This window comes from Semicossyphus pulcher, unplaced genomic scaffold, assembly GCF_022749685.1.
Source record: "Semicossyphus pulcher isolate SPU_LCO1_2020_fin unplaced genomic scaffold, fSemPul1.0.p SCAF_21, whole genome shotgun sequence".
Lineage (NCBI taxonomy): Eukaryota > Metazoa > Chordata > Actinopteri > Labriformes > Labridae > Semicossyphus > Semicossyphus pulcher.
Window position 1 is genome coordinate 1,865,567 of NW_027211695.1, and position 23,671 is coordinate 1,889,237.

At 42.2% G+C, this 23,671-nt stretch overlaps 2 protein-coding genes across 2 annotated transcripts; both read left to right on the forward strand.

Annotated features, from left to right (window-relative positions):
• Positions 1-2,932: 2,932 nt before the first annotated feature.
• LOC138600347 (leucine-rich melanocyte differentiation-associated protein) lies at positions 2,933-6,697 on the forward strand. The gene is made up of 4 exons (XM_069671716.1): positions 2,933-3,096; positions 4,952-5,143; positions 5,228-5,305; positions 6,505-6,697. The coding sequence occupies exons 1-4, from the start codon at positions 2,933-2,935 to the stop codon at positions 6,695-6,697; spliced, it is 627 nt and encodes a 208-aa protein (XP_069527817.1).
• A 9,558-nt stretch (positions 6,698-16,255) lies between these two features.
• Positions 16,256-22,162, forward strand: paqr9 (progestin and adipoQ receptor family member 9). The gene has a single exon (XM_069672523.1). The coding sequence runs from the start codon at positions 17,053-17,055 to the stop codon at positions 18,211-18,213; it is 1,161 nt and encodes a 386-aa protein (XP_069528624.1). The 5' UTR covers positions 16,256-17,052; the 3' UTR covers positions 18,214-22,162.
• Positions 22,163-23,671: the final 1,509 nt, after the last annotated feature.

The following is a 23,671-nucleotide window of genomic DNA, read 5'->3' on the forward strand; positions in this document are numbered from 1 at the left end:
GCATCCAGACTCCAGCTCTGTACTTCAACAAACATGCATGACATGCATATCAATCTTCTCACCTCACCATCAGAAAGAACACAGTCACACTCAATCACAGGGCTGACACATAGACAGACAAAACTGATTTTCTTGAGATAACGGGATAATTTTCAAAACAAAAGGGTGGTCACTGTGATGTTACAGAGCAGGACATGCCATGCTGCCATTGGCCACACTAATGAGGTAAGTTAAGCCTGAGGATACGAGTTATGATCATCCGGGTGTGCAGTGTTGTTATCTCAAAAATGAAGCTCTGCAGGAATGTTTTGTGCAATAACTTCAAAGACAAGACTGTTTGCAGGGAGTAACATATTTCAGACAACAGATCTGCTTATGTGAACATCCTCATACAGTAAAGAAACATTCTTTATATATTCAGTGTATAATTTAATATTTACATTTCTTCCCTGTTATTTATAGGCCTCGCTGGTTGTTGCTGTTGTCCCCCTTTGTGAGAATCCATCGCTGTTATGGAGATCTGGGCCAGTGGGTCCTGCGAAGCACAAGGTTAAGCGCCAGCGTGATTATCCCCGTCATGTGATCTACAGACCGGCTATGAAAGAGAGCTTTTTCTACTGGAGCTGTAAGAACTCCTCGCAGGTCTGCGCGCATTGAAAGGATACTGGAGATCCTCTGCAGCTCGGTAAGTCCAGCCTGAACAGACCAGACACGTACGTTACATGTGTGTGCTTAAACCTGAGTGTTTTACAAAGCATCAGGACGACTAGAAATACTGTATTTGTGCAGTTTAAGATGAGTGGCGACATGTTGATTTCTACTGTTAATGATAAAAACGACAAACTTATTAAAGCAGCTTTTGGAACATCTGTAAGTCCTTTAAGTTTTGAGACAGTAACACTCTGATTGTTAACCTCCTGTAGTGAATACAAAGGAGTCTTTGCTGTTAGCCAGCATGTTAAGTGCATTAGCATCTGCTCACTAACTTCACAGTGTGTCTACTGAAGGCGTGTGCTCTGAAGAAGACTGTTTCTTGGTTACCATATGTAGCTTTAGCACAAAGGGCAGCCCTGTTTTAAGCAATCTTAACCTTTGTATCAGTTTCTCTGCAGCTTTTATTTCATAGTAAGTGTTTTTTTGTTGATATGGTGCAACTATTTCAGCTTCTTAATATGGTATCCTGTCATCTCTCTGCTGTCTTTGAGAAATGTGAATTGTGAGCATTAAATGTGCCAGATGACAACTTAATCTGCAGTAAATTGTCAGTGTTCGTTTTCATCTTAAAGTATTAGTTCATGCGCTTGGTAAATACATTTATTTCTGATGGTGAGGTGAGAAGATTGATATGCATGTCATGCATGTTTGTTGAAGTACAGAGTTGGAGTCTGGATGCAGTTAGCCTAGCTTAGCATAAAGATCCTTGAAAATACACCTACAAACACATCTAAAACCCACTTATTCTGTATTTCCACTGCATAGAAAGGCCCTGCTTGACTCTGGGAAACATTCTTCTTTGGTTTTCCATCGGCAAAAATTTTGGTTGGTGTAATTTCTTAACAGAGTCTTAACAGTGTTGGGTAACATTTCTTTTAAAAGTAACTTGTTATAATTACTGCGTTACCTCCTGAGGACAGTAACGTGTAAGATTACTTTTGCGTTACCAAAAATTAAACCCTCTTTGCGACTCGTTACACACGTGTTTTATATTGTCAGGACGGCTTGTCGCCTGCTGTACGTCTACCTTTGAATGTATCGACTCTACTGTCTCTGCATCGCCTCGTTTACGGCCCATAATCTGTAACTCTGCAGCCTGATAACAGGAATGACAGACGCAGTATAACCTTTACAGCTCTTTATGATGCTAACAGTCTGACAGTGAACTGGGCAGAGGCATACAGTATTAGGCACAGCTGTTTCCACGACAACAGTACAACACAGGCTCTTAGTCCCACCAGTGTTGTGGAGCTGTGTTTAGCTGCAGATGCTTCTTCACGTTTGAAGTCGAGCTCTTCACAGCTGACGAGCACTTATCAGCCAATTTTTTTCAGTAACAGATAACTTGACTTGCAGAAGTAACGTGTTGTGTTAATCGTGAAACAAAAAAGTAATCCGAATACTCCAACAGATTTGTCGGAAGTGTTTTGGTTTCTTTTGTAGTCCAAGAGTGTTGGCATTCGTTTGAAGAGGCAAAGGAGGCAGAACATATAAGATGTCATTCCAGAAACCATTGGCTATTATCTGATGACAATTTGGCATTTTATGTATATCAATGGGCTGCACGGTGGTGCAGTGGTTAGCCTCACAGCAACAAGGTTCCTAGTTCGAAACCTTTCTGTGTGGAGTCTGCATGTTCTCCTCGTGCATGCGTGGGTTCCCTCCGGGTACTCCGGCTTCCTCCCACAGTCCAAAGACATGCTCGTTAGGTTCATTGGTGACTCTATGATTGCCCGTAGGTGTGAATGTGAGCGTGAAAGGTTGTCTGTCGGTGTCAGCCCTGTGATTGACTGGCGATCTGTCCAGGGTGTAACCCCGCCTCCCCCCCAATGACAGCTGGGATTGGCTCCAGCCCCCCTCGGCCCTGAACAGGATAAGCGGTATGGATATGAATGGATGGATGGAGTTAAAGATTTTGTAATCAGTCCAAAAAGGAAATAGATTAGTAATTGGGCAATTATTAGGCTGGCTTATGAGGCAAATATTTGTATTGACACAGAAAGTGTTACTGTTGTGTTGTAGGAAAGTGGAAATGCAGTATAAACTGTGAGCCTGTAAAGTAAAAACATCATTTATACCCTTTCTTCCATGAATGTCTCTGAACCATTTATCTTATTCCTTCCTCAGGGTTCGATCATGACATATCCATCTGAATTCTCCCCGACTCTTCAACCGTAAAAGCTGGAGCTGAAGAGGTTACACTGCCGACGTTTCTCTCATGGATCATCAATCCTCAGGCCAACACAGTCAAACCAGCCAAGCCCCAAGCTTTCAGTGGCTTTCTTTTGCTTACCAGGGCCTGACCGAAATCCCCTATGAGACTATTCTAACACAGACAGAGAGCCTGGAGGTGCTGGACCTGAGTAACAATCTGCTGGAGGAGTATCCTTTACTTAACACAACAATGAGAAGTCTCTTTCTCGTGTATTTCCTGTCTTCCCGGGCCTTACCTGCATACTTTTTGCAAAGGGTAGATATACATTGGAGAGCACCTTCGTGGGGTGCAAATGGGCATCGAACAAATTGGCATTAAGCAAGCAACACAATGATTCCAGCCAACTAACGTTGACGTAGCATTCATGCACGGGACTCCAAACGAGTCTTCGGGCTACTCTCGCTCTTTCACTTTTTTGTTACTCCTTTACCCCTATCTAGGGAGTTCAATGTAGTGTTTTATTCTTTAAGTACAAGTGACCATACTCACACAGCAGCCATTTTCTTCTGACATCACGCTCAGGGTTGGAAGCTCAAATGCTGCTTTTAGATTTGGTCAGTTGTTTCCATGAATGCTTCGGGTCGTGTTCCGACAGAATACTAAGGGCCTGTGTCCTGGCAGCACCCATGACCTCAATTTCAGAGCGCTTCTCACAGGCGCTTACTGTTGCTAGGTTGCGAAAGTTATCCGGCAGCACTTCACTTCCCTCGGTGGTGACCATTAAGTCTGTTTAAATCGCTCTGTGTGCTTGTCGGCTTTGATTCAAGGACCTTTTACAAAGAAACTTAAAAACAATGTAAAGGAGTCGTGTCCTGGCGTTAGCAGCCGCTCTACACCTGGAAGTTGTACCCTTGAAAAATGAAAGGATGAGCTTCTCCTCCGCCATTGTTGTTGACAAAGCTGATGTCAGCCCCTTCTTGATTTTGACCAGTCGGTGAGGAAGAGGTGACATTGATGAGCGCAGCGGTGTTCCAAAAGTTTAACTGTTTTTAACTGAGAGCGCAGCGACAAGAAATAGCTGATGCCGTGGGCGTTTTTGCAGCTGTGTGCGGCAGCTCAGCGACGTCCCCTCCCCTGGCCAGCGAGAAATGGAGAGTCACAAGGCACATATGTCACAGAGGGCTGTTTTGAGGTGGAGGACTTCTCCCCTGAAGAGCACTTTAGTGTGGCGGAGGACCGATCCCTATCAGCGCAAGCCGCTGGCTCCAGCTCCACCATGCGTGCAGCCTGTTACAGTTATTTCTGATTTTAAAGAGAGAATGGGCGCAGTCTCTGAGCGGTAACGTTACATTAGCTAGAAGGCTAATGTACAGTGTGCTAGCAAATTTGGTGTAATGACCCCAAATAAAAACAACCCCAAGAGGTCGTCTCTACATCACCGCCGGCTGGCAAGGTGCAGGGCTGAACAGTAGATGGCGTGTCGTTACTCTTTTATGCTAACATAACCATACTAGCAAACATAAGATGACAATGCTAACATGCTAATGATGCAGGTCATGATTACTGGGGTTGTTTTACAGAAGCTTGCTAACTTTGGATCCTACCTTAACCGTTTGGTCACCATGGTTACAGTAAAAGAGCCAATCCAGTTCCTAAGTTCACATTCATATCCAAACTTAAGAGTCATAAATAAACTCTCCTAATCTAAGGATAACTAATGCTAACATGTGCTAACGTTAGCTAAATTGCTAACAACATATCAACAGTCGCTACGGAATCTGTTTCAATAAGAAAAATTATCAAACTGTGAAAACTCCTGTCTTTGATTTTGTATGCTAACATTAGCTCATAGCATTAAACACCAAGTGCAACTGAGGCTAACGGGAAGGTCTTCAGTTTTGCAGGTGTTTGGTTGGTTGTTTATCTGATCTGGTCTTGGAGGAAATGGAGCGATTCGTTGCCTGTGAAGTCGTAGTGTCTTTGGAATAAAATTGTAAGGGTTTCAAGGGACTTGACAAGGGGTCCTGGATCATGTCAGGGACTACAGATATGGATTGTGTCCGTGTGTTCTCCTTCATTGAGTCCTTATTGGAACCCGGCTCTGCTGGGCCGTCTGGAGAAACTCACCACTCTGATCCTGGACTGCAACAACTACTCGTCTCACATCAAGTTCCCGTACATGCCGAGTGTCACCACGGTGTGCATCAACAAGAACAAGATCAACAACCTGCCCGTGTTCGTGGAGGAAATCAAACGGAAGTTCCCCAACATAAAGTGAGTCCAGGTTTTCATCCCCGATCTTCTGCATAGAACCGTGATTTTCATTCCTTCCTGCTTTTATAATCCTTTGAAATACAGGATCCTCAGCATGATGAACAACGAGGCAGCACCGAGCTATTTCAACGGAGGAAGTCTAACCCAGTACAAAGACTACAGGTGAGCAGCATTTGATTTTATTTTACAGCATTAAAAACAAACATATGAATACGCACATAAAGAGAGAGGTCGGTGCATTTCTCCCCCAGAATCAGGCAGCGTGCGTGGGGTAAGACTTGTAAGTCTGTCCTGGCTACGGCCTTGCTAATAAGCTCACTGATTCACAGGGTTCTTGCATTCCATAGTTGTGTATAGTTAAAAAAGGCTGAGCTGGCTGCAGAGGATCTGAGAGGCTGCGCAGGATTATAAAAATAAACACCCAAACTATTGCAAGCCTTACAAACAAGTAAATGAACTTTAAGACTGTTGGGATCAGAGCAGGGTGAGCTTAACTTACATTATTTAGGTCCCAGTGAAACAGAAGCATGAAGTATTTCAGCATGTTGTTAGGACAGGAGCAGCCTGACCTTTGGAAACATTTCTTAAGTGAAAGAAAGCTGCTTTGCTCGCCTTCTTTATGTGGGATTAAAAATATAAAAGCCTTAGTGTGCGATAAAACCCACACTCGTGACTTCTGATTTAATCTGTCAGGTCAAACTGAGGTGCTCACAAAGAACACGGGACAGTTTTTCCAGAGGTCATCACACGTTTATCTTTTAACAAGTGCACAGTGCTAAAGTCGGTGTATCAGCTCATCATCATGTGTGGTACAAGCCCTGTGTGTTATCTTTGTTTATCACACGGCTGTGTGGAATACTCACTTCTGATTGGTCAATCACGGCATTCTAAGGTCTGCTATTTCGTACAGCGGACAGATATTAAGAAGGCTACAGCGTCTACCCTCGCTAACACACAGTTCAAACTGTACAATCTAACGGACATTCATTTGTAAGTCATAATGTTTTACATATTTGATAACCCATAAACTATCTTCAGACAACAGCTAGTGTTAACATCAAGAATATTCTTAGCTAATATTACGAAGCAAAAACAACATTCGACAAGGAAAAATGTGGGACATAGTTTGTTCATTATTTTGTTACTGTTACCATTTATGTTGTCATATCTTGTAATCTTTATATTGCCACTTACTTTATGTCTTCTTTATTACTTAAGTGCTTTATTTAATTTGTTTTGTGAGCTGCTGTAACGAGTTAATTTCCCCTTTGGGGGAAACATGGCCGCCATGTGAATTGCAACTTAGAAAATTGAATGTGTATCTCGTTAACCGTGTTTTCCCATGTGCTCCGCCTCCTCAGACAGTATGTCATCAGCCAGATCCCAGGCCTGGAGATCCTGGACGACACAGAGGTCCTGGAGAAGGAGCGAGCCCAGGCCAGAAAGACCTACAGGCTTCAGCAGAGCCGACAGAACAGGAGGAAGAGGAAGGAGGACTCGGCAAAGAAACACACACACATGCAGAACAAGTCGAGTGCTATCATAGGAGAATAGTTTCTGCTAAAGTTTTCGATCCCGTCCCTTAAAATCCCGCCTTTATCTGCTTGTTTCAACATGTTTACAGTTAAATATACAAATGTTTTATAAAGCTGCGCTGTTAAATAAAAAAGGAAATATTCTTCATGTTTTGTGCATCTTCTTCAACAGATTACTTTAAAAACACACCTTCATAAAACTAGAGACGTCTCTGTTTGTAGTTCCTTGTTTTGGCCACTAGAGGGAGCCAAAGCTAAACAACACTAGTGAGCAGTGTGGCCATTTCCCGCTGTTCATGGTGTCAATATGCCTCATTTTTAACTCCTTTACTGCCACAATTAAGGGTCAATTTTAGACAAATTAACAACACAAAATTAATCAATAATTTAAGTCGTATTTCAACAATAAAAAGCCAAAACGTTCTGGTTCCAGGTTCACTAAAGAGGGTGTATTTCCTGCTTTTCTGGATCTTATATTACAGTTAATTTAGTATTTAATGTTTTGTCTGCAGGTTGGAAAAAAATAACTTAATTACTTACTAATATAGAACACAATGGTGAGTTGCAGCCTATTAAGTCATATCAACATCTGCTTATCGTTTTGTAGTCCTGTAAAAATGGGATTCGTTGCGTCTTGTTATATTTTCATTAACACACAAAAAAGACTAAAACCAAAAAAAGACATTATAATCTGTTAATCTAAAGTATTAATAAAGTGTTTAAAAGGTATTTTAACATCATAAGAGTCCAGATTTTACTTGTTTGTGGTGAATTTTTTTACCTAGTCGAAACATTGCAGCACTGAAGTATTGTTGAACTATAATCTGATTCTGCTTTTAATTTAAAAGGCGTCTCACAGCCGGATGTGTTCTGGATTTTAAATGAATAAATCAGCACTTTCAGCTCCACCGTGTGCAGCAGAAAAGCTTCCTGCTTCCTGCACATCCTGCAAACAGAGGAATAATTGGCCGGCACATTTTAAAACACTTTATGAGCCACAGATCCTGTTTGTTAAGGGCAGTTATGTTTGTCCTGAAACATCCAGCAGAGGCTTTATCATGGAGCTGAACACTTTTTACTTCCTGTGTAAAGAGAAACCTACAGAAGTCAAAGTGATGCTGAGTATAACTTTAGTTTGCACAGAAGTGGTCTGTGTCATTCAGTTTGGCAGAGGGATGATTAAAGAGCAGAGTCAGGTGTGTGTGTGCCTGATTGCTCTTGATTGAGAGCAGGTGGTGGGAGCTTATATATACACCCTGGAGTCCAGCAGCCAGTGCTGACTCATTGTCTCACCTTCAGAGACAGTGAGAGCATCTCTCTGTCTTCCTGCGTTTTCAGTGTTTGTAGAAATCAAAATAGTAACTCAAAAGCCTTTTCTGTTCTCCCTTCATCCCTCGGCCCTTTTTTCTTTCACAAAGAGTCTTTTCCAGAGTCTCCCTGAGAGTTTACTCCTGGTTCAGCTGCTTGGCAGTGCTGGTTTAGTTTGCCGTACCCAGACTTTAACTTTGGTTAAAGGAGCCGGCTTTCTGCTCGATACTATTTGTCCTTTCCCGCTCCCTTTCAATCGCAGTGGCTTTTCCTTCGGGATAGCTTTTAGAGCCCCTTCCCAGTCCACAGTTGTGTCCCACTCCCCCGAACCCTGACAGAATGAGACGCAGCATATTCTGTAGTCAGTGACTCAGACCTCACTGGTAGACTTGCTCTTCATGGGCAGGCAATCACTGCACAGGGGGCACTGATTCGTGCCATAGCTGACCACCAGGCCTCACATAATAGATGTTGAAGGAAATTATTGTCCGGTTACAAGCAGCAGGGCCAACTTCAATCCAAGTACAAGCACCCAACCCAGTCGTCCACCAAGCACCCATAGCTCCACCTCCCAGCCCTGCTGAGTGCAGGAGACAAAGTTGTCAACTCCAGCACGGTATGATGGCCATCCAGGGAAGTGCAAGAGATTTATCACCCAGTGTCGTCTGGTGTTTGAGCTACAACCCTCAATGTTTGGCACCGAACGGGCTCAGGTAGCATACATGACATCCCTGCTATCAGACAGAGCTCTGTCGTGGGCTGTGGGAGAAGCAGGCTCTGGTCTGTGGTGGTTCTGCTCTCTTTATGGCTGAACTGAAGAGCGTATGTGATCATGATATTAGTGGGCAGGAAGCTGCAAAACGCCTCATAGGTCTCCGCCAGGGCTCTACCAGTGTAGCAGAATTTTCCACCCAATTCTGCACGCTAGCCGCAGAGTCAGGGTGGAACAAGGAGGCTCTTACAACTACCTTCACGCCCTGTCTGAAAAGGTTGAAGATGAGTTGGCATCGCGTGATGTTCCAGACTCACTAGAGGATTTGATTTCCCGAGCACTTCAGATTGACAACCGTATTCGTGAACGACATAGAGAGAGGAAGCTTGTGTACAATTGCCCCATGCCACTGGAGAATTTAAACCTCCCTCATAAGACACAGGATATGCCCCAAGGGTCTTCAGGCATTAATGAACACATGCAAATAGGGCGCACTCGGCTCACTCGGGCAGAGAGAGAGAAGCACGTGAGCAGTGGAGTCCGTCTGTACTGTGGAAAGATGGGCCACTTCATACGCACATGCCCCGCAATGAGGGGCAAGGATGCTCGTGCAACCAATAACACGTTTCTGTCCACTGAGTTATCCTGCTGCAATAATAAAACAAACCTCAAGGCCTTTGTAGATTCGGGGGCAGCTGGTGGTTTTATCGATTCCACTCCAGCCCAAAATCTTAAAGTGCCTCTCTATCCTCTCCCTTGTCCACTTGCCACCACGGCACCCCCGGCGCCCCCCTATTGTGTTGGTCAGAGGGTATGGCTCTTGACTAGGGACCCCCCCCTTCCAGTGGAGTCCCGAAAGTTAGCACCTCGCCCTCGACTCCCCCGAACCCTGACAGTCTGAGGTTCCTCTTACTCACCGGCTGCATGTGAGAGATAACAGAGTTCAGCTTTAATTTTAGGTCAAACAAACCAAGTGAGACACAAAAGGTCTGAAACGTTTCCACACACTGTTTCCCTCCTGTTGACTAACTTCTTGACTCACGCTTTGTTCTGTCAGAACCTTTTCTTCTGTTCCTGTCCTATCACAGTTCTCCTCTCTGTTATCTTATCTCAGTTCCTTCCTCTGCTGCTGCTCGACTCCCTGCTTGTCCTCTCTTCACCCCTCCTTTCTCTGTCTGTAAATGTCTGTCTGCATCCCCCCAGAGCTCCCAGTGTGAGGCTGAACTGGCAGGAGGCCCAGCAGGTATAGACTCAGACCTGTGCTAATTCTTGCTCTGCATGCAGCTACAGAAACTCATATCGTATTCTTCCTTTGACACGGAAAAGCTAGAAATCTGGTGTCACTAGAACAGCACACAAAGGTAGTCTGATATGCTCCTGATGCTCCTGCATGAGTGTTGCGTTCACATTCATGTGTTAGCGATAGACGCTTCGGCCTTTATGATCAAACTGTTTGCAGGTTTCTCCAAACTTTCCTACCAAAGCTTTAACACTGAATCAGAGCTTGCAAAAACAGAGCCTGCGCAGTCGTGATCATTTTCCTTTGCTAACTTTAAATGTCACAGCACAACTTTTATGACTTACCTGTACACATTCTGTGAAACAATACCGCAGCGATGTCCTATAGGAGGCTCTGTGCAAGCCCTGCTCAGGCTGCAGAAAGCGACTGTGGCACAAATGTATGAACAGAAATAGAGCGTCTGTTTGTTGTTTCTTACTTGTTCAGCTGTCTGACAACCGAACACGTAAATAACAACAAATAACGGGAGATTTAAAAGAGGCTGAACCAGCTGAGACTCGGTGGATGTTGGGAAGGATGCAAAGTCTTAAAGGAGAACAGTTAACGACAGATTATTCTTGTTCAGACGTTTTATTAATGGATAATGAGAAAACCTGGAAACAAACCTAACAATGTGTCAAACTCTGAAAATGAGAGGAGGAAAAAAAAGACCTGGACAATGGATGACAAACGATCATGTACGTAATAAGACTCTCACACAAGCTGTGACTTCCTGTTAACTGTCCAGGTTTCTTCCTGCAATGCATGCTAGATGCTTGTTTGTGTTTGTGTGTCGGTGAAGTGTTTGTCTGCTGCTGAATGTTGGGAAGGAAGACAGAGTTTCCTCCTTTTCAACAGAAAGTTTTTGTCTGTGGACGGGTGTTCTATTATACCGTGTGTGTGTGTGTGTGTGTGTGTGTGTGTGCGTGTGTGTGTGTGTGCGTGTGTGCGTGTGTGCGTGTGTGCGTGTGTGCGTGTGTGCGTGCGTGCGTGCGTGCGTGCGTGCGTGCGTGTGTGTGTGTGTTTATCACAAGTTTCCAGCCTGCTTCCCTGCAGGATTAGCACTCCTGCATATCAATCGTACTCAACGACACTCTAAGGAGCTGGTTGATCATTTTCCCCTGGAGTTACATTTTGTCATGTAAATAAACGTCTGTTAAGTCTCTATCTCTGAATGAGGTAACACGATGGTGACTGAGCCTACGGCCCGCTGATGAAAGCCTTTGCATTTGCAGTATTACAGACTGGGTGTCTGGTGCGACGGAGCTAAGCGGCTGGTTTGAATCCTGGTTCAGAAATAGGAGTTTGCATGTTCTCTCCGTTCATGCGTGTGTTCCCTCCGGATCCTCCGGCTCCCCCCATGCTCGTTAGCTTCATTGGCAATCTTGGGATCCCATCGGCTACAGTCTGAGACGATATAGCCTCTGGGGACGCCGGTGAATGTGCCGGGCGATAATCGACTTCCTTTTCCTCATGCTGCTTTGTTCCAGGAAGAGAAACTGTTTCCTTGTGATGTTCTTGTCTTACCTTCGCCCAAACTTCAACATTATGATGCAGATTTGTAAGAAGTAAAAACTCAAGCTTTGTCAGGTCTGTCCTCAAGAGGAGAAGAACACTTTTAAAATGATTTTGCTCTCCTCGCGGACTGTTTGTCCTGCATACTCTGCAGCCTGCTGATACGTGATTGGTCAATATTACTCGGACTACAAGCGTAGTTCAAACAGAACACTTCCTGGAAATCCACGTCCCTGCTTACGGATTCTACTAATCTGTAATTAGAGATTAGGTTCATTGTGACTCTAAAGTGCCAGTAGGTGTGAATGTGAGCATGAAAGCGTGAACAGTAGGAGCGGTAAAGATGATGAGTGGATGGATACATTACAGTTTTGTGAATTACAGATGCACCTTGCTAACCAAGCTAGTGCTAGCATTAGCTGATAACTAAGCGTTTGCTAATCCCAGCTCCACCCTCTCGTCTAAATACGGTCACTCCAAAAAACCAAGATGGCGACAGGTTAAGATGTCAAATTCAAGGCTTCAAAATAAAAGTCTAGCAGGGCAAGCATTTGTGTTTCTCTAAAGTTTCATATATATAAATATATGAAGATGTTGTTTATGAACTTACTGTCAGATTAACTTCCCCAATTGTATAACTTTCATGTTTTTTATTAAACAAGTTTCAGTTTACAGATCTAAAGATTATGCTCGATTTATTTCTATTGTTTCCACGTGGAACATGTAGCCCGAGGAGATCTCAGCCTCTTACCTACACCTGTCAACAGAAGGCTGTAATTACATCTTAAGTAAAGATCAGAGACAACAATAACATTATCATTTAGTTTAACAACTTTGTGGCATGTTTTGCAGATGACTCACAGGCCTACACCTAAACCCAGAGCTCAGTGCAGCAGTGTGTCGGTGCTCCTGAAGCGTCTGATTTAAAGGTGTCCATCTTTATAAGAGTTTTAAATAATCACATTCATCCAAAATGCTTTATAAACATTGATTCTGGATTGCCAGCTGATAAAAGCAGAATATCGTGCAGCCTCTGGTTTAGTATCGCATCGTTTTCATTCCTCTTCAGGCTCTGCTAATAAGAAGTGTGCGTGTGCGATAGTCAGTGAGTCATCAGCTGGAGCGCTTCCTGATAACAAGTTGAGACTGTGCTGCACAAACACTACTAATCATTCTTGTTACCTCTTTCTCTACAGGTACTCCAGTGGCTTTATCTTCCACCTCATGTACAAGCCTTTATTGAATACCCAGCGTTTCTAAAGAAGGAATATGTCTTGTGAGAAGAGGTTTAGAACTCTTGTAGCTGCGGGCACAGCTTTTTAAAGGCAGTACTTTTGTGGCTGCAAACATGATGAGTCAAGTGACTAGCTTGCTGCATATTTGTTGCTGTTGTGAAGACGCTCTGCCTTGTTTACACACGCACACACGGCTCCTGCACCTCCTGAAAGAGACGCAATCATGTTAGTGGGTTAAAGAGCTGAAGAGAGAAGCAGCCTACACTATTATTATTTGTATACTCTGGGGTTTAAATGAATTATAAGTACATAAAGGTTTTAAAATTAATGCAGATGAATGCTTCAGCCCGCAGCCATAAAACAGGCTGTAATGGCTGCAACAGTACAAAAGTGTGTCCACTAAAAGTTCTTGTTGTTTCCACTGACAGGCTCAGATTGTCTGACAACATCACAGAAAGGATCCCTACAGAGATAGACCTTTTTGTTACAGAGGAAGATGCTTCTTTTTAACCAGAAACAGCCGTTACATCGCTCTCTTCAGACCCACCAGACTCCATTGCCAAAAACAGCAATTTTACCCTGCAGAACATGTGAGGTGCTAGTGTACTTCTGCCTCAATTGGTAAGGTTGTTTGTCCTATTGTGTGATTTTGGTGTTTTTAAATTGTTAGTTTTGATTCAACACATTGTTTCTGTATAAAAAAAAAACTGACGGATTGAGTCAGCAGCATACTAACAACTCCCGTGCTCTGCAAAGTAAAATCACCATGTTCGTAAATGGAGTTTGGTGTCTTTGAAGAGCGCGATGTAGCGTCTGTAACAAAAAGGTCTATCTCTGTAGGGATCCTTTCTGTGATGTTGTCACACACTCAATGGAAACAACTTTTAGTCGACTACTTCGATTGGCTGCAGTTGCCCCAAACGATTACATTGCAGCCATTACAGCCTGTAATCTTAAACCCAGGTAAGTGACCCAAAGTTTGCATTATAAATTACGTCTGTAGGGAGGATCCCAGTTGGACTACACGTAATCGAGACCTTCACAGTGCTCTTCCCAGTGTAATCTGAGAGATCAAATGTCAGAGCTAAATGTGAGTCTCTCTGAGGGTCTGTAATGTAACTCTATTCAGCCATGTATATCATAATAAGGACATACAGGCGCGGCTCCACGTCCATTACATCCTCTATGCCTGTCAATCACTAATCAAAAAGGCATGTTGCAGCTCCCTCCCAGTCTGCTTTGCACTCAAGTGTAGCCTGCTTCGTATTCCTCTGGGGAATTTGGAAAGTGGCCACTACAACCCCCTCCCCCACCACCACAACCACCACAACCTCCACCCCATCCTGCAGAAACTGCTGCTTCAAAGGCTTCCTGACATCTGGTCACAACAGTCATCGCTGGAGGGAGAATGGGAAGATGGATGGGCCGGGCTGACTGATGTACAGGACCTGATAGAGGGAGCGCCATTTTGTTCTCTCAGTATGCAGTGTGGTAAAAGACCAGCAAGCTGAGCCTGCAGAATAAGTTACCTTTCCATTAGAGCTAAAATACGGTATAATAATAATCATACACTCTGCATTTATAAAAGTAATAACTAGAATTGGCTTATAATTCAATTCAATAAACCTTTGATCAACCTACTCCCAGAGAAATGAGCAGGAAAATTGACGAAGCAATACTTAGGCTATTTATAAAAGGTTTTTATTGTGTTAATTTGATTTATTATACATTTTACCAGTAAAATAATAATTTTAAAAAAGGCTTAATTGGTTAAGAAATCATGTGGAAGGTGCTAAATTAACTAGCTAGTTTATCCTGCCCTGGATAGATGGTTGACTGGATTGCGAGCTAGCTATATACAGAGATAACAAGCTAGCCGTCTAGAAAGATGATAATGTTAAAGTATAGAAGACGTGGATGTAGCAATGACGGCATCTGGATCTAGCTGAAATGGGACATAACTAACAAAATGAACATCACGCAGTTTTGAAGAAGACTGCGAACTAGAGATTGAGACCATAAAGTCATTAGCCACTAACTAAGCTAAGCTAACTGGAGACTAAACTGATCTTTAATATGTAGCGACAGTTTAAAACACACTGTACAATCACAGGGGTTTGAAATACATGTCATTAATAAAACAGGTATGAGACGTAACACTGGATTCATGCTAAATTAGACATAATCATAATATTGAATTCTAGCATAGCCTACTATGAAATGCTTTAATGTATATTCTATTTCTGACATTTATTTAGAATGTTTGTATTGCTTTGTATTACAAGCACTAAACTGCCTCTCCAGTAAAAGCTCGTAACATGAAAACTAAGGCAGAGAGGATCGGCACTTTGTAAAAGGTTGAGATATTCAGAGGCACACACTGGTGCTCTCAAGGAGGATTACTCAACAGGGACGGAGTGTGCATTTTAAGCAGATAACGGGAACACCGTTGGCACGGTACGGCACGTCTTTACTCCCGTTGTTCTTATATGCAGCTTTTTATTTGCTTCAATATCCGCGTCAACGTTCATAAACGAAAGCATACACAGAAGCACAAACGTAGAGAGATCAAAGCTCAGAAGTAGTTCTGCGGTCTGTGTTGTGTTGACCGTAGTTAGTCAGAACCAGACCGGAAACTAAGTTTATTGAAGCCTTCAAAATAAGAGTTTGGTATTCTTTTCTTTTTTTCCCTTTTTAATTCAAGTTAGCTTATTTGTCCTGACCGAAATTAAGCTCTTTATGTCTTAAGTTGAGCGAAAAATGGATAATTAATGTTGCATTGCTACATGCACTGTAATAAACATTCTGCAAAAAAACAAAACATTAAAAGATAAAAGAATAAACTACAATTTTGTAATGGTAAAAATAAATAACAAGGTCTAAATAAAGTTAAAAAGAGGAAGCAGACACAGAGATGCTATATTACTCAAGCCAACAAATTTGCAGAAGACATGCCGTTGAAAGTAGACTCAGTCGTATTGAACTAATTTTTTAAGAAATCTTCCCAGAAATAAAAGTGAGCTCACGTCGGGTCCCAAATACAAAGCTATAAAATTAGTATTCATATATTTCACCTTTTCATGTATATTTTCATATTTGCTCTGGTTTTAATATGTTGTTTCCCATATTGGATTTTTCATTTTTGTGTCTTGTTCATTATAGGCTTAGTATAAGTCGGCTAAATATTAATAAACTTTGAATTATTACAAATACGGTCTAGTTTAAAGTACATACAACAGCCTGTTGTAGGAAATATTGTAAATATAATGTAGATCTGATATCTGGGTCAAGAGGGAAAATTATATTTATCACTTCCATCAAGCTTATAAGGAACTGAAAACTGGCAGTATGACCTAACAGTACACAGCGCATCTTCTGAGTCTTATTTTGAATCTGAAAACCGGAACTTCAGTTTTGTCGCGCCCTAACTTGACACTATGCCGCTACCTGTCAAACAGACTCGTTCTCCTCAGTGTTACACTGAAATGCCGGCTGGCTGCAGCAGCTTCCAACGGCGGAAGACTAACGGCCGTGTGGAGGCTTTTCCCCCGCGACGTTTTTGTAGTAATTCCCGGTTATAAAATGGCGGTTTTTAAACATGACCTTGCGTTAGAGTACTGAACAACCGGCACACACAACGTCTCTCGCTCCAGTCCTGGGTGATTTTTTCTTCTCTCCGCGGCGCCCCTCGTTGCACAGAATGGGAGCTGGATGAATTAAGAGTCGGACGTGGATACAGGCTGATGGACCGGGAACAACAGGAGTCTGCTGTAGCATGATATCGTGTTCAACGGCATGACCTACATACCGCAGAGCTTAACGGACGGTCTTCGGGACATCTCTGCTGTATGGAAACACTAACTGGCGTCCTGTTCAACCTTGTAACACAGAAATAAGTGACCTTCACTTCAATTTGCTGCTAAAGGACTATGCAGAACAAGACACGTGACTGTGGATATGAGTAACCACGGAGGATCATCCATGCAGACCTGTGCAATATAAGGGAAGCAAGAGAAAAAGCATTGCGTGCTGGAGTATTTGCTGACCTTTTGTGGCGCTCTGGGCTCAAGAGGAAACCAAAATGAAAAATTAATCAAGCAGGTGGCATGAGGACTTTGGATACTACACTCATTGCCCCGTCCCGTGAGTGTACTACAATTTAATACACCGGTTCTGCTCATGAGGCCTGCAACAGAGCAGGGATCAAAGGTCCAAAGAAGGAACGTGTTTTAAAGCAGGAGCGCCCACTGGATGCCTTATCTACTCATTAAACGGGGATTATTTTCTGGTTTTGCTGAAATAAAGTCAGCAAACAAGCAATAAAAATGCTTCTAAACTGTGGCCAGCCGTTACCTCTCCTGAGGCACACAGACGTGCCGCCTCGAGTCATAGAAAACTTCATCCTGACCGGGTACCGTTTCCCAAACTACAGCCTGAGGGATTGCTTACTATCGGCATTCAGGCCGACTAATGAAACAGGGAACTTCTGGACACACTTCCTCCCAGTTTTTGTTTTTTCATACTATTTCGTGGAGGCGTTCGGTTGGGAAGGTGCACCGCCTGGCGATGCACCCTTCTTCTACCCGTTCTGGAACTACTTTATTGGCGTGTTCTGTCTGCTAATGGCAAGCAGCTTGGCCCACCTGCTTAACTCGATGTCTCTGGTGGTAAGAGAAGTCTGCTTCTTTGTGGATTACGGCACCATCAGCGCCTACACTGTTGGGTCCTCCTTGGCGTACTACTATTACATCCACCCTCAGGCAGGGATAGTAGAGACAGGAGGCCACAATGAGTCCCATATGGACCTGAAACATGAACCTGCAGCAGCTCTTACTTCATCCTATGCAATCCCAGAGTTCAGTGTGTTCTTTGAGACCTTCTACATCCCGAGTGCGTGCATTGTTGCGATCATTTGTGTGTTGTCTTGCTGCAACACTCGCCAGAGGTGGAGGAAGCATCGATACGTCATCCGAACCCTCGTATTCCTGCTTCCATTCCTGGTCTCCTCCACGCCCGTCTTCTACCGCCTCCTCACCAGATCGCCTTACTCCTCCACCTCCTCCTCCTTCGCTGCTTCCACCTCCACCTCCATTTTCTTCTACCGCCACTGTTTCTGGCTGGTGGTGTCCGCTGTCTTCAACATCAGCAAGTTCCCAGAGCGCCTGGCCCCCGGTCGATTTGACATCTGGGGGCATAGCCACCAGTGGTTCCACTGTTGCACCTTCCTGTCCATCCTCGACGAACTCCACATGATCAAGGCTGAGGTGAGGGCGATCCTGCTCAGCCCGACTCTGCTGCTGCCCCCTGCCACCCTCTCCCGGCTGCCCGGACCTACTGTCGCTTCAACCTACGGGGTGATGCTCCTCCTCCAGACCACCATCATCTCCATCATCGTGTGGTTCTCCTGGCAGGCCAACAGCATCTACGGACCGCAGAGAGACCAGCTAGCAGAGGAACATCCCAAGAAGCACCTGAAATGTCACTGATCTCTAAGACCTGTTTTTAATCATCTCGACTGTGAAGGACGTTTGCACATTTAAACAGAGCCAAGCCACAAGAAAAAGCGCACACAATATCTCCTGTCTGATTTCAAGTCTCCGATGTGTTTTAAACCCTTTGGGAGCTTTGTTCAAGCTTTCATGGGAGGGAAATTGGGGACAAAGGGAGATGAGAGGATTATATCCTGAGCTCACCACAGGGTGGCTGTCTGGGTGAGTGGATATTCAATAAACTTGCCAGTTTTGTCCCCCGAGCTGCTCCAGCATGTTCCAACAGGATGTCTGGTGATGATAACTACCTCTAGGGACTGCACACTCGAGGGCGGAGGAAAGGTGTTGGTACCCAGGAGAACACTTGTTCCATTTAACATTTGGGTAATGTGGCTTAAATGTCAGCATGACCATGTGTTGTCTGTTCAGAATTTCCTCCTGTTGCACTTCCCCTTTCTCTGACCTTTTAATGTGCATCTTTCTCTGCTATGGCTGCAGTTGAACAATCTACGGAAGAGGACTAGGGCCAAATGTACAAAAAAACACTGGGCTCTGAGTTTATATTCTTTATTCACTTGTGTACTTAAAAAAAAACAGAATTCTGAAAATCTGCAGAAGAAACAAAAATCTTTTGTAAAAAAAAAAATATTTAAAAAAGTCAGGATTGTGAGATCAAAGTCATAGTAGAGTATAAAATAGAGATTGTGACTTAAAAAAATTAAGTAAAAAAAAAAATTGAAAATGAAAAAAATATGAAAATTCTTAATTAAGAGACATTTGTCTATTTGCAGAATCAAAAATACAAATTGTAAAAAATGAATTCTGAAGTCTCATTTTATTTCTTAGAGAAAAAAAAATGTGTTAAAAAAATTCAAAGTAAAAAAAAAAAATACAACTGAGTAAAAAAAGTCTTCAGTCTTAAAGCTCAAAACTCCAACATTTTTTTACACATGGCCCTAATCATCTTCCGTAGAACTCATTGTTTCACATCGAGTGAACCTTTGTTCAGACCTTCGTTGAACCTTACCTTCACTTCCTCTTAAATGAACGCTCACACTCAGTCTCATTTCCTCTCTCCTCACATGTGACCCTTGTAACAGGAAGTGTGGTGGCCTTGATGAAAAAATAGACATAGCTGAGAGCTCGTATCAGTCGTACAGTGAAGCACTTTCAGGGGCGGCCGAAAGCCCGATCACTTAAAGCCATGCTCGATTTTTAACCTCCGAGGACATTTCTGAAGCATGTAATGATGTCCTGTTGACATGTTCTGCTGGGTTATTTAGATGTTAAATGTATTTATAGTGCTATTAATACATCTGCTGTATGTTTGGTTTCCATTACACTAATTACTAGCTCCTTATGGATTATGTTCACAATGCTTAAAGTACTGTAGTTCAGATTAAATGCTGAAAGCTGACTGGAATTTTCTGGAGTACACATATTTGGTTCACACTCTGCTCGTGAAAATCTATCATTCCAAATATCACAGTTTAAAGGCCAGTTTAAAGACCTGCATTGTGAACATGATGTAATGAGGACGATGGAAACAGAGGCTGCTCATCATGTCATGTGATATACATGAATCTCTTAAAGCAAAAGCCATAGTGAGGTGAAGTGGTAGTTGATAAAAATTTGCAATATCAGGTTAGTATTTTATCTAGCTGTTTGCACCTTTTATGTACTATTATTACTTTTAAGTTACAGACTAATGCATGTGCTTTTCTGAATATACACCGCAATCTTTGAGGGTGTAATCCAAAATGACTTGAACTGTATGGAAGACGATAAGGGCCAAACATAAGAAAAGAAATGAAAGGAGAGAGATTTTTAGAAATTTGTGTTTCAAGAAAAAAGTTGAAACATAAAAAAAAAAAAAAAATCTTCTGATATTTTTACTTTTTAAATAAAAGTTCCAATTTATTTTTTGAATTCCATTTAAAGAGGAAGAAATCAATTAAAAGTATCACAGGAGATTAGGGGATTTGTAGTTTTCCAATCTCTGTCATAAACAATACCTTAAAAAAGACCTCAGACATTTTCCATGTCCACAAGTTGCATCATTGTTTTCTAATCCTGACAAGGATGAGACATATGGAAGCTCATTAGGGCCAAATATAAGAAAAAAATTATAGTAGGAAGATTTTTTTTACTTTTGCATTTTAGAGTTGAGTCAAAATAAAATGTTGAGAATCAAACTTTTGGTAATAATGCCAGGGGAAAAAAATCATTTCAAATTTTGACTTTATTCACAAAAATATATTTTTTTCTCCTTCTTTAAAAAATTACTTTGAACAAATAGCGCCCCTTATTTTCCACAAAATGTCTTTTCTCAATTCAGACAATGGAGATCAAAATTTTTAACATTTTTATTATCAGATTAGCCAAAATCTATTTTACTTTTCCCTCCTTATGTCTCCATACCAAAACATTTACATTTTCCAGAGTCATGCAAAACAAGCAAAGAGAAAGTCAAGAGTTGTTTTTATTGAGCTGCGTGTGACACAGATGCAAATTGGGAAGAGGGTTAAAAATTATTTTTTATACTGCAGTGGAGGGAATATTCATCAAGCATCTGTGAACAGTGGATGCTTATGTCTGCGATTAGAAAATAATGGTAATACATAAGAGGCACAAACTGGGACTAGAGTTCAACATCTCTATTTCACTTTTATCTGCATGCAGCAAAGGTAAACATTGTTAGGAGTTATGTATGTGATATCCTGCTGCACAAATGTGAGAGAGTTGGGTTCTTCCTCCTAACCCAAACCCGGTTGTTTTGGATAAACGTTCATATTAAGGCAAAGATTGGGTTCATTTGTTTTAAATCCAATTCATGAGGAGTTTACTTCGTCTGTTTGTCACACGTGTTACAAGTTCTAACGTTTTGTCCAGAGAGAAGGAGGAGAGAGATACAGAGTAGCAAATTAGCCTGGTAAGCTAACGTTTAGAAAGCGATAACATAAATCTGAAATAAAGCCTCTTCTGGTGTGTACAGTACATAGCTTTTTGCTAATATCCCATCTAATAGTAAATACAGACATGCGACAGTATTTGGTCCACAGATTTCATAACGTTTTAATTTGACAGACGTGTCGTTTCGTTAGCTTACAGGATTTAGCATTTTAATTTCTGCTGAGTCATGTTTAGCCGCAGGTTCATTTCTGTTCACTAAAATCTTCTTACTTGGATGAGAGGAGAGCAAGTAGTGACGTTTTACAAGTAATTACTGTGTTTAAAATAATTTGCACACTGGAGATGGTCCACGACCGTCAGACATCTATGAAGATTTTGCTGTTTTTTCTGTATTTTCATGTTATTCTGTCTCGTCCTTGGTGACTCTGTCGTGTGGAGAAGTCTCAGAGGGAGTTACATGTACCACTGTGTAATCTCAGAAATGTTACGATTACCACTGTGCTGCTCATATCTGCACATTTCATTGTTTCGCTGCATTCACTTGCACATGAGAAAATTGATTGAGTTGTTTATTATGTACAATGCTGGAATGTGGACTTAAGGACCATGCTGAGAGGGTGGTGATAATCATGCTGTTATGGTGCACTTTAAACGCTCCTTGAAATGTTCCTTTAAGGGTCGACCCTGCAGTACTGTATTAGTCAGCGCATTTCAGGATTAGATCAGACAGCGATGGATTCGTTGAAAGTGATCTCACCTTTAAACTGTGGATATGTTCATGTTCAAACAGTGTTCAGTGTGTGAATGTTAGACTTACTGTTTCTAACCTAGAGAAGCTCTCAGGGGTGACTGAAGAACGACACTTATATATTATTTACACACATTTAAATTATGAATTAGTGGAGATGGAGGATAATTATAGTCTGTGTCTGTTAATGCTGAAAAGTGAAAACCCTCCTGTTAATTTAATTGATGTATAAAACAGAACTAATGTGGATGATTTCAGTTTTATTGAATAAATTATGCAGAGACATGTTCATGTGGCTACTCATTTATTTTGCTTTATGGAAGTTTATCCTGATTGTTTGATAATTGAATTGAATATTTTCAAATGTAATAATTTGAAAAAAGACGTCTTGTATAGATCCTATAGAAGTCTATGAGAAAATGGTCCTCCTCCTCTCCTGATTTATTCCCTCAGTAAACATGTTCCTAATGACTTTATGGTCTCAGTCTCTACTTTCAAGTCTTCTTCAAAACAGCATGATGTTCATTTAGTAAATGATGCTCCCATTTAGAGTCACAGAGACCATAAAGCAGGGGAGGATTTAGGGCGGGGCTACCTGTGATTGACAAGTCGCTAACACGGCAACCTGAAAAATGTCTTGTTCAGTCGTGACACTGAGGAGTTAACTGTTTATTTTTTTGAAAAAATGATTTTGTTTAAACAACACAATGATGCACCATGCTAACCAAGCTAGCACTACCTTTAGCTGATAACGTGACACCTAGCTTCTCTTCAGCTCAACCCTCTCTTCCAAAAGAAAGTTGGAGACGGCAAAAAAAAGTGTTAGCGTTAAAAACGTTTTTTCTTTGGCTAGTCAAAATTAGCATCTCAATTAATATCACAGTTTACATGAATGACGAATGCACCTTGCTGACCAAGCTAGTGCTAGCATATGCTAACCCCTCACTCCTTTCCAGCTCCACTTTTTTTCCTAACGTTGACTTCGAGATGCCAAACTCATGGTTCAACAGTGGATGGCATCAGAGAGAATATGACCACTTGTATACAGTTTATGGGGAGTTGAACTGGTACTTTTTAGAGTTACAGGTATTAGTAGGTGCATGTTTGAACTTTGGACTGAGCCAGGCTAACTGTGTCCCCATATCCATTTTAAAGCTAGTAAGCTAGGCTAACAACTTCCTGGCCCACGACCCAACGCTTACAAACATGCAACTGAAAGTCAACCAAGTTGAGCCTAACAAGCTGTGTGTTAAATGTCCCAGAATGGCCACTGTTATTCTTTTTATCTAGTGAGTAATGAGCCTCAGCTTCTCAGAGCTGCTAGCATTGCTACAGACTTTTGGCAATTCATTTTTGAAGTCGTTTTTTTTGGTCACCAAAATTTGCATCCCAATTTGTATCACAGTTACCATAATTACCAGATGCACCTTGCTAACAAAGCTACTGCTACCATAAGCAGATAACAGTTTAGTGTTTGGGAACCACTCGCTCCTCTCCAGCTCCGCCCTCTCGCCTGGCTCCAAAAGAACAAGATGCTGACAGCTAAAAGGGGCCTTCAATTAATAATCCACAAACCAATGAATATAAATCGTCTTTTAGGAGCAGTTTTGGTGCACTTTCATGTTTTCCTGCGTTGGTTGGTTTATTTATTTTTCTGGAATGAGCTAGTTTCCAGTCATTAAGCTAGTAAGCTAGGCTAACCCCATCCCAACCCCTTGATAAATGCTGTAGCTCTGTGCTAGCAGCCTGTAATAGCTGCTAGCACAGAGCTACAGGCTTCTTGTCTCTGGTTGT

Excerpts from the sequence above, each read along its gene's own strand:
- LOC138600347 (XM_069671716.1), top strand. The coding sequence starts at position 2,933 with ATGGATCATCAATCCTCAGGCCAACACAGTCAAACCAGCCAAGCCCCA. Across the intron at positions 5,144-5,227 it reads CGGAAGTTCCCCAACATAAA|GATCCTCAGCATGATGAACA; the intron begins GTGAGTCCAGGT and ends TTTGAAATACAG. Across the intron at positions 5,306-6,504 it reads ACCCAGTACAAAGACTACAG|ACAGTATGTCATCAGCCAGA; the intron begins GTGAGCAGCATT and ends CCGCCTCCTCAG.
- paqr9 (XM_069672523.1), top strand. The coding sequence starts at position 17,053 with ATGCTTCTAAACTGTGGCCAGCCGTTACCTCTCCTGAGGCACACAGAC.